Source organism: Stegastes partitus, unplaced genomic scaffold (genome assembly GCF_000690725.1).
Source record: "Stegastes partitus isolate 25-593 unplaced genomic scaffold, Stegastes_partitus-1.0.2 Scaffold54, whole genome shotgun sequence".
In the NCBI taxonomy this organism is placed as follows: domain Eukaryota; kingdom Metazoa; phylum Chordata; class Actinopteri; family Pomacentridae; genus Stegastes; species Stegastes partitus.
Genome location: NW_007577785.1, coordinates 399,807 through 413,951, shown reverse-complemented (window position 1 = coordinate 413,951; position 14,145 = coordinate 399,807). Strand labels below are relative to the sequence as shown.

General features: G+C 40.4%; 1 protein-coding gene across 2 annotated transcripts in view; it reads right to left on the bottom strand.

The window, feature by feature from the left end:
- Positions 1-1,807: 1,807 nt before the first annotated feature.
- Positions 1,808-14,145, bottom strand: part of pcdh17 (protocadherin 17) — a 62,051-nt gene continuing 49,713 nt past the window's right edge. For both annotated transcript variants that reach the window (XM_008275518.1, XM_008275519.1), the window contains exon 5: positions 1,808-6,653. In XM_008275518.1, the coding sequence (XP_008273740.1) occupies positions 5,956-6,653 (698 nt within the window). In that variant the 3' untranslated portion in view covers positions 1,808-5,955. The remainder of the gene's footprint in view (positions 6,654-14,145) is intronic.

The window sequence follows — 14,145 nt, the reverse complement described above, 5'->3', positions numbered from 1 at the left end:
AGACTAAATAACTAAATGTGTCGCAGCCTCATTTAGCTGTTTATCCACCAAAACTCTTTGCATTATTTCTTTATTTATTTTTTCTGCTTCGTAAAATAAACTAACAATAAGATGTAAAGTCGTCTTCCTAATTAGTACATCTGTTTCCATTGCCTCACATGTGCTTTTGACCGATCCATGCAGTGAAATGCAATGTGTGTAAGATGTCAGACATCCGTAGATCCGTAGAGTTCTGAGAAATTATGATTGAAGTAGACTGACACATAGAAGCAGACGGCATGCTTTTTGCTTGAAGGTACGCTGCGGGTTTAAAGGAAACTCTTACCACTGGGCCAAATGAGACAGCCCTGCATTTAGACACTGCGGTCCTAGAAATGGTGTTTTTTAAGTAAGAGTGCCTCTACTATCTTTTTAATTAATATCTGCCTTGAGGCGACTAGTTAGATACAAACAGAAAAAAAGCCCTGGTGCATACCAATGGTCTGTAAATCCAGTATGGGGTAAAACATTCTCTCTGTGGTAAAAATTAAAATTAATTTGATCGAGTCCTTTTCAAATAATAAATAATTCTAGGAATAATTTATCTTGATGTATTTGAATAAGCACTTTGGCTCCGAATTTTAGTACACATAAAGCATTAACGTTACTGTTGCAGTCACTTTAAGCGTATTAAGGCTGTTTTTGAGATGGCTACAAACATTAGTTGTTCATTTAACTGGCACAAACACGAGTGATCAGTGAGAAAAAAGTCCACATCAACAAATGTTTCTTAATTTTTAATTGCTTTAGCCCCAAGATAATATCTACACTTTAAGGTTGTGGGATGCCTTTGAGTCAGGATATGAAGAGTCCTGTGCAAGTGTTTCGAAGGACAGCAGTCTGGGAGCTACTAATCTTCAGACAGCTGCATGCTGATTGATGCGTGGAGTCACAAAAGGAAATAACCATATGTACTCTTGCAATTAAACAGTGATGATGAAATGGTTTCCTTAGATAAATGTAATGGTGTATCATTAGCTTCCATGCTCTGTCATTTTGTATTGGGAAACACTGAAAAAAGACATTAAAAACCCATTTCAAAGCACTAATACTTTAAGCACCAGTCAACGCTAAAAAGTTTGTCTATTATTCTTAGGAAACTGAATGCTATGAGGAAGGTCACACCTGCCAGTGTGCTCCACTCTGAGCATCTACCTCCTAATTGCCATAAATCAGGAATTAAGCAAACCAGACTTGACTGAGCAATTGGGAGTCATATAGTATATCTCTCTAACCACAGGCCAGTTTTGAAGACACTTCAAATTGGCCTCTGAATGCAAATCTAGCTGAAGGGTGGAATGCAAAAATCTTATCTGAGAAGCATTAGTACACATAATTTCAAGCACCAATTTATTTGCCTCAGAAAATAGGGAAAAAAAAATAAAAAATCAGCATAAGCAGTAATCTTTTGTGCGCCGAAAATGTGAACTAATGTGATGAATGGAGAATCATTAGCCCAAAGCAGGACGGCATTTGTGTGCATGCGTATGTATGCTTTGGTAGGAGGCGCTTGCATATGCTCATTTAAAACTAAAGAACACAACTGAAAAGATTTTTAATTCATTTTTTATCTTTTCCAAAGTGAGCTGGCTCGAGAAGTAAACAATACAAACCTATTTAACAACAAGAAATTGGCCGTGTAGTTGCCTGAGCAAAAAAAAAAAAAAAACAACTATTGGGTGCACAAGGTTATCTCTGGGGAGAAGAAAAATAAAATCAAAGCCACGACTAACACCTCAACCAACTCATACAAAGACAAGAGCAAACGTTATTAGTAATTGCTTTTTTATTTGATCTTTTCATATTTTTTTTTTCAGATAGATCACAATGAACACAGCCTTTAGACAATAGCAGTTGAAATAATCCATACAAATGAATGTCTCTGGTCTTTTTCACCAGCTGCCCATTGTAGCGTGGAGCCCTATGCTATCAGTGTGGGCCTGGGGGTGAGGGGACAACACTGACAAACATCGGGTGCTTGTTTTAACTAACCAAAAAAGGCATGTTGTCTCTATGTGTGTGTGAAGCAGTTGCTGTCTGAGTCCGTGTGCACCTGCATCAGTGTGAGTCAGAGACCAGAGGTGGTTAGCCACATTCAACAAGGCCCTGTCCTAATCACTTGGTAAAACCAACAGTCTCAAGTGGGCAAAAATAACCCACTCTAGATTTGAGTAATGCACTGCCAACAGTGTATGATGCCAACAGTGTGTAATTAGACAATAATGAGAGGCCTTAAATTATCCTCAATCTCCAACTACGTGTTGACCCCAACAGCAGCCTCTGCTCTATTAAACAGCAAATAGCTCAAGAGAGGGGTGATGGCTTTAAAGAATACCTCCTTTCCACCGGACCCAGCTCATTTCCCTTACCCTCGTTTTGTGAGCGTGCAGACGGTAACTGGGCCCGGTGAACACCATTAGAGAGGACAGCACTTTAAACGTGCCTCAATTGCAACAGTGACTGCGGCAGCCTGGCTCTGAGTAAAAAAATAAAAATAAACAGAATTCTGCAATGACCTCCGTTTTAATTAATGCCAAAACAAAAAACCACAGCAATAGAGGTTTAATGCGAAATGTTGCAATTAAATCTATAGAAGGGAGGTAACAGAAATTAAAGAAGAAAGGAGTTGTTTTGTCAGACAATGAGGGCATGAAAGCGAATCAGGCACATGCACGCACACACACACATACACACACAGTGTAGAGAATGCTTGTTCTAGCATGAAGATTGAGCAAAATGAGATAAAAAGAAAATAAACCATGAAGACAAGTGTGGAAGTGTCACATTTGTCTGGGTAGAGTTTTGCCCCCTCTTTTCAGCCTTTACCTTTTGACGGGCTATGCATTTAAATGAAAGGCAGGGTGTTGCTCAAGTGCCTCTGTGTTTTTGTGTATGCGTGTATGACAACATTTTTTTTGTTCAGATCACAGTTGTAGTGAGCACGATGAACAGCACGTTTTAACTGTTTGTACGATGTAGATGCCAAGTTTGCTAGATATAATGAGAGAGATATAACCAAAACAAAAAAATTCTGATTTAAAAGAGAACCATAAACATGTTCTTTCCTCTTCCGTCAAATCCTCCAAGCCCTCTCTAAAAACAGCCTCTGCCATCTCCTAGGAAAAGAGCAAGGGTAAACCAAAACCAAGTACTTTACAGACGAAAAAGAGGAGAAAAGGCAACAGTTAGTTTGCTCCTCCGAGGTGAGAAAGCAAACAGCTGAAGAGGAGGGATGTAAGCACATGAATAGTAAAAATACAAAAAAAGAGAGCGATGGCAAGAAGGAAAAGGATCCAGCAGAATGGCAGATTGACAGGAGAATGTCCAAACATACAACTCAATTAAGAAAAAGGAAGCAAGAACAGAAACACCAAAACATTCAGATGCGATACGTCTACGGGACAGAATGTGTTATATCTGCTGTTGAGATTCCAATTCAGCTCAGACACTCGTTCTCCAGTGAACACACCAGGAGCCATATGGATGTAAGTCACTGTTCCCTCTCATGGCTATATCTGACATACATTTGGTGATTGTGGTCACATTTTCCAAAACATATCTAGTCTAGTAGCCTACTGTTCTGCGTATTTTACTGTCGGAGAATATTAGAAAAAGCACCTCCCACTATTATTTCAGAGAGTGGCCGAAATGTGCCAAAATTTTCAAAAATAAATGTCTGTATCTTTTTTTTTTTTTTTTTAAGAAAGCCTGAATGAGAAGACACCTGGTTGTACAAACCATGTACCTAAACAGCTAAGACATCAAATCCAAAGGAACTTCAGATAGAATTTCAGATGTCAAGTTTCTCTGCAAAGTATGAGAATTCTAACATGTATTGAGGAGTACATACATAAACAACACAGACTGCTGAAAAAGAACCTCTTTTGGTCCTTTATAGAAAATGCACATTCTGGTGGACCAGGGCTTTATAAGCAGTCACAAGCTCCACAGATACAACAAGCTCTCTGCAGAGACAGTAAGGCAGTTTTATGATCACCAAGGAAACCACTCCACTTTCCATATGGCAGGTTTCTTTTTTGGAAAGAAAGTAAAAACATAATGAACACAAACTACGCATACTAGTTATTGTTAAAGAAAATAGCTGCCCTGTAAAAATCTGCTCAGTAAAAATATTCAAACTGTTATCTTGTGGTTGTTGCTTTTTGTAGTTGGTTTGAATTGTATTCTAGATCAGCTGGCTCATTAAGCTTTCAACAGTTATTGTATTTGATCCAGCTGGATCTCAGGGTAAAAAGAGGCGACATCTCAAAAGCACTGAAGCCAGCCTGCAAAGATGCAGAATAGAGATGAAAAAAATAAAACACCAACAAAAACCGAAACTAAAGCAAACTCACAGAGTTCGACAGCTACTAAGGCAACTTTTGCCAAATACAATATAAGCCCATGTATATTGCAACACAACTATATATTAATTTAATAAAATACACAATATAGCTTTTGTACACATAACAATTTGGCTCAAATGCACAGAAATTGCAGTAAAATCAATAAAAAATATGTCAATTTTTTGATGTAAAACACATCTAAATTGGATACATTTACACATATAATGATATTATGTATAGTGATAATGTGAAGGGACATTTTCTTGTTTCTTTATATTTTTCGGATATTTGTCTTCGAAACAATGGCAGTGTCCTTTGCAGTTCTTTGAGTTAATACTCCGCTCTTGACCTTAACTCCAGGACACTTTTTGTTGAGATTCCTCATTTCTTTTTTTCTTATAAAATGTATAAATATTTTGTTAATATTTGGACACTATACATGGATTCATACATACAGTCATCTATATATTCATATAGATATCATCTTTTCACAGTTGAGGAAAAATGTCCCTTTTTATACAACTCGTGATTGCCTTAAGGCATAGTCACACACATGATAATTCACTGTACACAAGGGACTGAAAGCTGATGATGTACATGTATAAGACAAATCCACAGATGGACAGTTGTGTTTAAGCATTCTTGTGTATGTGTATCTGTGTGTGTGTGTGTGTGTGTGTGTGTGTGTGCACATCAGTGCATGTGAGTGTGTCAGCAATATGTATGTGCAAAGTGTAGTGCACATGTGTAAAATTGGTGTGTGCAACTACACTCGTCAGCAACATGACCATTTAAATAGAGGTGTGAGACAGACACAGCTTACACATGTAGCTACAAATGACAGGTGAAACATGGTTACACTGTTAATAATTCTCCTTCAGCTGAGCTTTTTAAGTCACTCCAACCCCAAGTCCAACACAAAGCCCCATGTGAACACATCTGATTAACCAATCTCTTCAGACACAGGATCCATCACATGTTAAACACCTACATTAAATTCAAAAAAGATAAGGTTGTTTTGTGTATTCCGGTCTTCCACTGTCCCGAACAGATTTGAATTTATTTCTGTTTCTGCGTCGATTGTCATGTCTGACCATAAATAGTCCGTTTTCACTCAGTTTCAATGTCCATCACACATAACAGAAATTCACCTACACACACTTGGATATGTAGGATTTTACAAGAGACCATGAACAACACACTTATGAGCTGGTGGGCACTTAGATAATAGCTTGCGAGGTGCCAGAGGCTTAAACCTCTGCAATTTGTTTAAGAAGCCAAAACAACAAAAAAAATAGTTTATAAATTCAGAAGAATTCAGAAGCTTGTTACCCAGTTCCTTTTTGTTGACGGGATCTTAGCACCAAAACTGGTGCCAAACGACATAATAAATGTTTGTCTGTCCAGAGTTGGTACTTTTCTACAACAAATGCAGTGAAAAGGGCTCCTATCATAAGAGCCATTCAAACTTTTCATTTTGTTTTGGTGACAGTTTTGGCGTGAGAGTTTTTGGAATAGCATCCTACTCCTCTCTCTACCTTCCCACTTCTTTTTGTCGCAGTCCTTTGTGTCACTTCCTGAGTGTGCCAGTGGCCTCACTTCCTCTGCAGTCCTGCAATAGTTTGTCGATGTCTCTCACCACCTGGTCAGCGTCCATTCCGTCGCGATTTCCATCTGGCTCCACCTGCTCCAGGACACACTCCATTTCACCTGTTGCCTCTTGGCTGATCCTGGAGCGGGCCTCTGCAAGCACCTTGGCCACGGGGTCTGAGGGAGGCAAGGATGGGTAGACTCCCTGGTCTCTGGTTTGTTTGGTTGGTGACAGGTACTGACCATCGGGAGGCCCGTAGTGGCCGGAGCAGGTGGCTGGAGGAGGTTTGCCTTCAGCTCCGTCGGCTGGGCTTTTGACTGACGAGCAGGGCGACATGGTGGAGCAGCCCTTAGTAGGACTGCTCGAGGCCGAGGGCACCTCTTGGAGCAGTGGGCTGAGGGCACGTTTTGCCTTCAAGTAGGGCTTGACGTTGGCAACAAGAATGGTGTGGTCACGCCTCTCTTTGCCAAAAGTACAGAACGTTTTCTTTCCATTGGGGTTGACAGTCTCGTAGGTCTCTGTCTCGGGCACAGTCTCCATTCCTGCTGGCACAAACATATTGTTGCGGTAGTCGATGCCCTCTGCTTGGTTTCCTCCAGCAGGGAACTGGGGCATCCAGCAGCGGTCAGAATGACCCAGTACTCTGCACTCCTCTGTACAATTCACACAATCCTCATCTGTAGAGACAGAAATAAAGGGAGGGGATGGATAGAGAAGAAAGTGATATTCACATCAGTAGTGTGCATAGACCAGAGTAAAACCACACAGTGAGAGAGTAATAGAATCATAGCACTATTATGACACTGAACTGAACAGTACAAGGAGTTGGAGCCTTAAGTTAGAGAAGTAGAGCCAAGCCTAATGAAATTATGTAAAAAAAAAAAAATTAAAAAGGAAGAGCCTGTTAGAGATGTCCTATTCCAAGTACACATATAAATGCATGCACATGTGCACACAAACAAAGACACACACATGCCCACAGCTTTCCAAGAGGACTGGGGGACACCTGCTAGCATTTTCCAAAGCTCTGATCAAGGGGATGGCAGAGCATACAGAAAGGATGGGGAGGGAGCGAGAGAAAAACAACAACAGTTGAGGTTTGGCAAAGGCATAGTGCCGTTATCATAAATTCATGTCAGTGGGCTTTGAAGCCCTCCCTAGACAGAGAGGCTGTGCCAAATGGCTTGTGCTTCTTCCCTGTGTGTTTGTGCCTGTTTATTTGTGTGCTCCTTGTTGTTGCCGTGTGTGAGCACATGTGTGTATAAGTGTGAGTGTGTGTTCCCCTCTTTCATCTCTATTCAGAAGGATGCACACTCTGGCTGATTATGGGAGTGTTCATGCCTGTGTCAAATGGATCCAGAACTTGGTTAAAAAAAAAAAATAAATAAAAAGAGAAGCACATTTTTTTTTTTCTCTCGGGCGTGAAGTGAAAAATAGTAGGGGGGGGGGGGGGGGACGGAGCATCTGTTGTCCCACAAATGGAATTTTTCCATTGGCAGTGTGGGATGAAATCAAGAGAATACACACAGAGAGACAGGATACTAACAGTGGTGACGATAGTGACTGAAAATAGTTCAACTAGTTCCTTGTTTGTCATCCTCATCCACACATCTTACAGCGAAATTAACTATAAATGGTCGGTTACAACAAACTTATTAAAAAGATATGGAACCCATATTGTTTATCATGGTTGCTGCTGCTACTACATTTCATCTTTGCGTTACTTAAATATGTGGAAAGTTGGCACGATGCAGGTTAAGCAAGGACAAGAACGGTATAACTCACAGGAGGCTTTAACAAAGCACTCCAGTAAAACCCACAGGTTGCTTGCGCAGGCTTCTAAACAGTAGCTTGGTCTAATTTGCATATTGGTTTTGAGATATGTGATGCATCTGTCTGTGAAAGTGAATGCGGAAAACAACACACTTCTAATTTCTTATAGTGGTGCAACACTGAAGCAGCCTTCTTTGTTGAGAGAAATAAGGCAGTTCTAGTCACAGGAGTTTGAGTGTCTGTGCAATTTATCTTCCCGCAAAACAAGCCTGCTGTGGTTTGAACTCTGAAACCAAAATCAGTAGGTGGGATTTTGAGGATTTCTTTTCTTTAAAATGAGGACTGAAACTGTTTTCTTGGGTTTTGTTTAAACACTTATAGGAGTTCAAAGTTACCCGGAGTCGTACAGCATCCACACTATAATTCTTAACTAAATGTGAGAAGACAGCAACATTACTGTTCGGAGTTGGAAAGCTAACCCCATCAATTCCATTATGCAACGCATGAAGCTCTACAGCACAGCGAGAGTGCTGCTTTAAAGACCACAAACTTGGGACTAATACAATCTTCCGTTGATGCGAATGAGCGGGCAGAGTGGATGTGCTTGAGTGCACTTGGCTAGGCTGTCTTTGCTGTGTTGCGGGTCAGCAGCCTAGATTCCTGGGAGACTGCCCTCCTAAGCTGTAGAGATGAGCTTAACACTTCACAAATGTTTGAAGAAGCCAAACAACGCTGACAAGGAGAGCCTGACATTTCCCATGTCAGGGCAGTCATCTGAAGAGGAAATAAGGTGAGCTAGAAAGCTGAGGCTTGACCAGTATGAGATGGACTACATTTAAATGGTGTGGGGCTGAGTGAATGCATCTGCACACACTGAGAAGCATATGACTGTGAGTGTGCCAGTGTTTGTGAAAAGTGATTCGAGTAGGAAAATATAAACAACATGTCAAAGCACAAAGATCGATGATTTGGTCGAAGGCTTGTACATAAAAAATTGAAAAATACAAACCTGAATGCACTTTCCGACCAAAACACACTATTACTGTAATCCATCACCGAGGTGCAGAATACAGAACCGACATGTAACCACACTTACCGGCTGACAACCTCTGTCTTTCAGGTACCCGGCATGCATGAATTCCAGACACAAACAATTAACTCGGCCTCTACAATGTCTTCATACTCTCAGAGGTGATTGTCCATTCACCATGTGCATATTAAAGCATAAATAATCCATGCAGACATATTTCCCTCTATTTAGTTGGAGGAAACCTCTGATAGATTATTCATGTCTCAGCTGCACATTCAACCTTGAGGCATTCTCTTCATATCTATGGCTAACAATATGACATATGAGAGCAGGGGTGACATTCATCTCTCTCTCTCTCTCTCTCTTCCTCTCCCTCCTTCTCTCTTCTCTCTCGGTTTCTTCACCATGGCTCCACCAGCTCTCTTGGATGTGCAATAGATGCTTCCACCAAGGACACATTTGCCAGTGATGATTTGGCTACCAGTCCCTCCCTCTCAAGTTTCTCTCTCAGCACCACGTGTGGTCTGAGATAAATTACACCGATAGATAAACTGAAACATGCAATCATTTGTCACAATTTGATTCACCTGTCAGCCAATGATCTGATAGAGTAAAATGATGAAACAGACTGGTAATCTGCATAATTAAAATGTTTAAATATATAGAATCATATTACCACACAGCATAACTATATTAGCATCATTATTTCTCTATTATTTTAAAAGCTGCGTATTCTGTCCAATCACTTTTGTTTTAGAGGGCCTTTCTGAACCAATATGCCAATGTTTGCTTTCATTTTGTGGCTGAAATTCTAAGCATTTGCAGTGAAATCAAAAGAAAAATTTCATTAATTTATCAAGTGCGAAATATTCAGCACTGATATTATATGGCTAAAGAAACTTCATCTTAGATTCAAGCCTTGAGAAGGACAGTTTTATAACCACAGGGCCTGTGAACCAAATGGGATCAAATGAAAAGGACAGGCCATGATGGAATGATATGTAGTAAAAATTTTAGACTGCGCGGTGTATATCATGACCAAATGACATCAGAAGGAAGAGAACAGGCAAGTTTCAGCGGCACCTTCAAGTAAAAGCGTCAGTGAAACTCTGATCGAACTGTCCAATCAGGAGTCAAGCACAGTTGATGTTTGTATCTTTGCAGTCCTATTGTAGACACTTGACCTGAATGCCTGATTGAAATCAGATATTTATTACACCTCTACTGCCAACAAAAAAGGCTTAATTAACTCCACAGACTCTTTTGTACTTGTGGATGCTTTCTTAACCGCAAGCAGCTGGAGCTATCTCACTACCTCTGGCAGGGTTAATTGCCTTGCTTTAGGGCACAATTTCAAGACTAGGTAACAATGACTTAGATAGGACAGCTCCATAGCTGCCACTTATCTTTAATGCTAAAAGTAAAGAACTGAAACCAATATAAAAGCAGCAAAGCTGCTCTAAGAAATCTTTGAGCAATGCCAGTAGGACATATGGTGTCAAAGAAACTTTTACCAATTCAGAAAGCTCCTTAATACTGCAAAGAGATGGAAAGTAACTAAATGATCCTGGTTCACTGTGCTATTTGTCAACATCAGATATTTGCTAACAACACCCAGGGTGAGAAGGTCAGTGAAAGTGAAAACATAGATGAATGAAGGATTTGTTAATTACTTTCCGAACCAACGAAGTGAAAAAAAGAAGTATAAATATAGGCCCCTTCATGTATCTCTTTAAACAGACTTTTAAGAGGTTGATCTTGCAGAATAAATTTTGAATAAAATATGAATAAAATCCGAATGAATCATTTCAGGGACAAATTGTAAAGGCAGAGTATGGCATCTGAAACCTAATGACAGGCCAATGTGTTAACAACGGAAGATGATGAAGAAGGAAAATTGTATACATACATCTGTGCAATTAAATGTTATGTGTTAATTTATTTCTTACCAAAATGACACAATGATTTAAAATGATCTATAAACACTGGACACAGCAAGGTCTTTATAATCCCCCTCTCCCCACCTCTTTTTTTTTTTTTTTTATTAAATAATGTTTGAGTATGATTTTGTCCTCTCTGCATTCAGTTAGTTGAATGGCTCGGTCTCAAGGAGCACTGAGCCTTTGTTGTGTAGCCATGGTGGATTTACAAGAAGAGGAAACTATTATTGGTATCTCATTTTTCAACCTACCATTTTGTAATACTCCTTGACGAGCACCATACCAGTGCAGAAGCAACAGAAAGTGCACAGAAAGAATTGTGGGTGGAGGTGCATACATACACACCCACGCACACAGTATCCACCATCACAAATCCACTGGATATGATTCACAAGCAAAGGGGCCAATGTAAAATGTCAAGATAGAATGAAGTTGATATTGGAAAAAAAACAAAAAATAAACTCCAATAACCCAATGTGGTCACAAATTAATGCTGGAGGAAAAGAAAAAGTTTGAAAAGTCAAATCCAGTACACAGCTAAATCCTGTCTGGCTGTTATTTAGCAAGTAAACGTATACATGAGCCACAATTTATTATCATCTCATGTAATGAGTTAATACTATCATGGAAAGCTCAGCATTACAGCAATGGGGAAGGTACTTCATCTACCGAGCCAGAAATGCCTCTCATCTGTTTCCAAATTAGATTAAAAAATGCCACTTTTTTTAAAAATCCCCACTAGAAGTCTTTTACTAAATTAACACTTCATTAACGAAGGCCAGGCCTCGTGACATCACACACAAGTGGGCATGAAGGCAGAGCACTGACTAACAGAACGCAACTGGTCATATTTCTAGGAAAACACAAGTTGTTTTCTATTTTGTTTCTTTTTCTTATTCTTCATTTAATTTCCCCAACTTTTAGAGAGAGAAGCGTTTAGCATGGTGCGTAAAGGATGTGCACCTAAACCTGTGAGCGTAAAAGTGTGCTTGTGTATCAGTGTGTGTCATAACGCACGGTGTGATTTCCCTAAACAGCCTTTTCTCCCTCCAGACGCCTGCCCCCCTGGCCCTACATGCCCATCCCTTCTCGCTTTATTACTCGGCCCTGTGATTAATGTCCCCCTGTCACACACTGTGGTTCCCTGGGAGGGAGGGAGGGATAAACCAAGAGAGAGCTGTACTCACAGGCTACTGCCAGCAAAAGAGCGGCAGCAGCAGACTCAACGCTGGACGAACCCATCATGTAGTCAAGTGTTCCCCAAGTTAAAAAACAAGAGCTGCAAACACATAACACTGGTGGTTGATCATTTTACCATCATGTGCACCTGAGTGGTCATTAGACAGCTCAATGAGCTACCAAAATAGCCCACAAGACTCGAGAACGATCTGAGATAATGCATGCGTGCATTTGTGTGTTGAGGTTGTGTTGCGGTATATCTCCCCCAACCCACCCAAGGTGGACAGGAGGAATGGCAGCTGACAAATTGTGCAGAGCATCTGTGGCAGACCATGACTGCACCTGTTCACCTGAGGGAGCTCACAGTGTGTGTTTATGTGTGCATGTGCACGCGTTATTTTGTTTTTAATCTCCTCGCCTACTGCTATCGAGCCCAGCTGATCCATGTAACCCCCTCCCCGCATTCGCAGCCAATCAGGGTAACTAAATATTTGAACTGCACAGAGGAGAGAGTCTCCACTCTGACTGAGCCTAATGTTTAGTAAATATCTCACGACTGCTCAAGTCACCCAAGTCTACCGAACAACGGCAGCTTGAAGACAGAATTTCAAACTTTCATTTTTGCTTTCGAAGGAATCGGTTGATATGGTAGTCTGATTTCTCCTGGGGTCTCGAAAACAAACGATTAAATATTGTTGAGGTAGATCTTAGAGCTGACACATTTGAGAATTTGTTAAGCTGTATTTATTAAAGAAACATTGTATTATGAAACTGTCTAATTTATTTAAACTGATGTGAATTGATTTTACCTTGACACAGTTCCCAAAAATATCACAATGTTAAATTTTTCATTACTTGAAACAAAAAGTTTCTTCTTGTTGTGGTGAAAATAAGAACAGTCCTCAAGTGAATTACTGCATCTGAAATTGTTTTGGTCCTCAAACAGAGTTGTGCTGGTAAAGTTAGTTGTTTTCTACAGTTGGCCAGTCTGTTTTGCCAACATTATTTCAAGTGGTTGCACCAGAATAGTATTTCCACGAAACTGCGTTTTTGGTGTGTTCATCACAGTTTGCTGTGGGACCTGCAGTTTTTGCTGGTCTAACACTCTGCTTGAAACCCATAAACAACAGTAAATTATGCCTGTGATGCAATTTCAAATGTTGCAGGTTAAACCAAAATTTTAAAGGCACTTATTACTTGTTTTGCTGAAGCTCTCATAAGTAACATCCCTGTTAATTTTGTATTCATGGTATCAGAGTCCACAACCAATAGATTGTAAAGCATAGCTGAATTGTTGGTTAGCATGCAATTATTACTTCAAAGTTTTGCTGCGAGTGTAGTTGTGGGAGTGGGTCTGAATTGTTTTGTGCAGTGGGTGGCTTAGCACAATGAGAAGGATACTTCTCTTCCGTGTAATAGATTTTATCTCAGTGGGAGGCGGAGAACACCGATGCATAGCAGGAAATGCTTGGCAGTGGCGGCGGGGAGCACCAGTGGCTGGCAATGCAGAGACGGAATCAAGGACACATATCTACGGATCAAACATGTCCTCTCTTCAGGCGATCCCTCACGAACTGCAGGCGCGTCCGTTAGCTAATGCCTGGCTAAGTTGTTCAAAGAACACCCCGAGGAGAGAGTATTTATGCATAGGAGAGAGAGGGATGAAAACCCAAGAGGAGGAGGAAGAGGAGCCTAAGCTCATATTCAAACAAAAACAAACACACAAAGCCTAATCAATGATGAGCAAGCAGAGCTGTGTGCTGTGGGAGGTAAGAAGAGTCTGTGGGTTGTAGAGATGAGGGGCATCTGGGTAGCCACACTGATGTTCTCAAACAGCACTTTGCCTTCAACACAAATCAGCAATGAGGGCCCTAAAATGTAGGCTGTGGCCCTTATGATTACAAATTTGTTTGCAAATAACCTACCTGGCTGCAAAACAATAGCCATATGTAAGTGCACATGTGTGCATATGTGTAGGTGCGTGTTTGTGCCAAGGCGGAATGTGCACTTAGACAATTCCAGTGTCAGTGTGTCTGCAACTTGAAGGCATATCGATTGTTTTTTAATGAACCTCATTTAAGCATACTCCATTTAAATATGAGTAGCTTTTCCCTGCATTCACTATGCTTTCATTGCATGCTTTAGACTTGTCATTCACAACAAAGCCATGTGCCGCTTGCTATAATCTCAATTATCAAAGATTTCTACTAGTTTTAATTGCTAGTAAAAGGTCAGCCTTGAGACAAC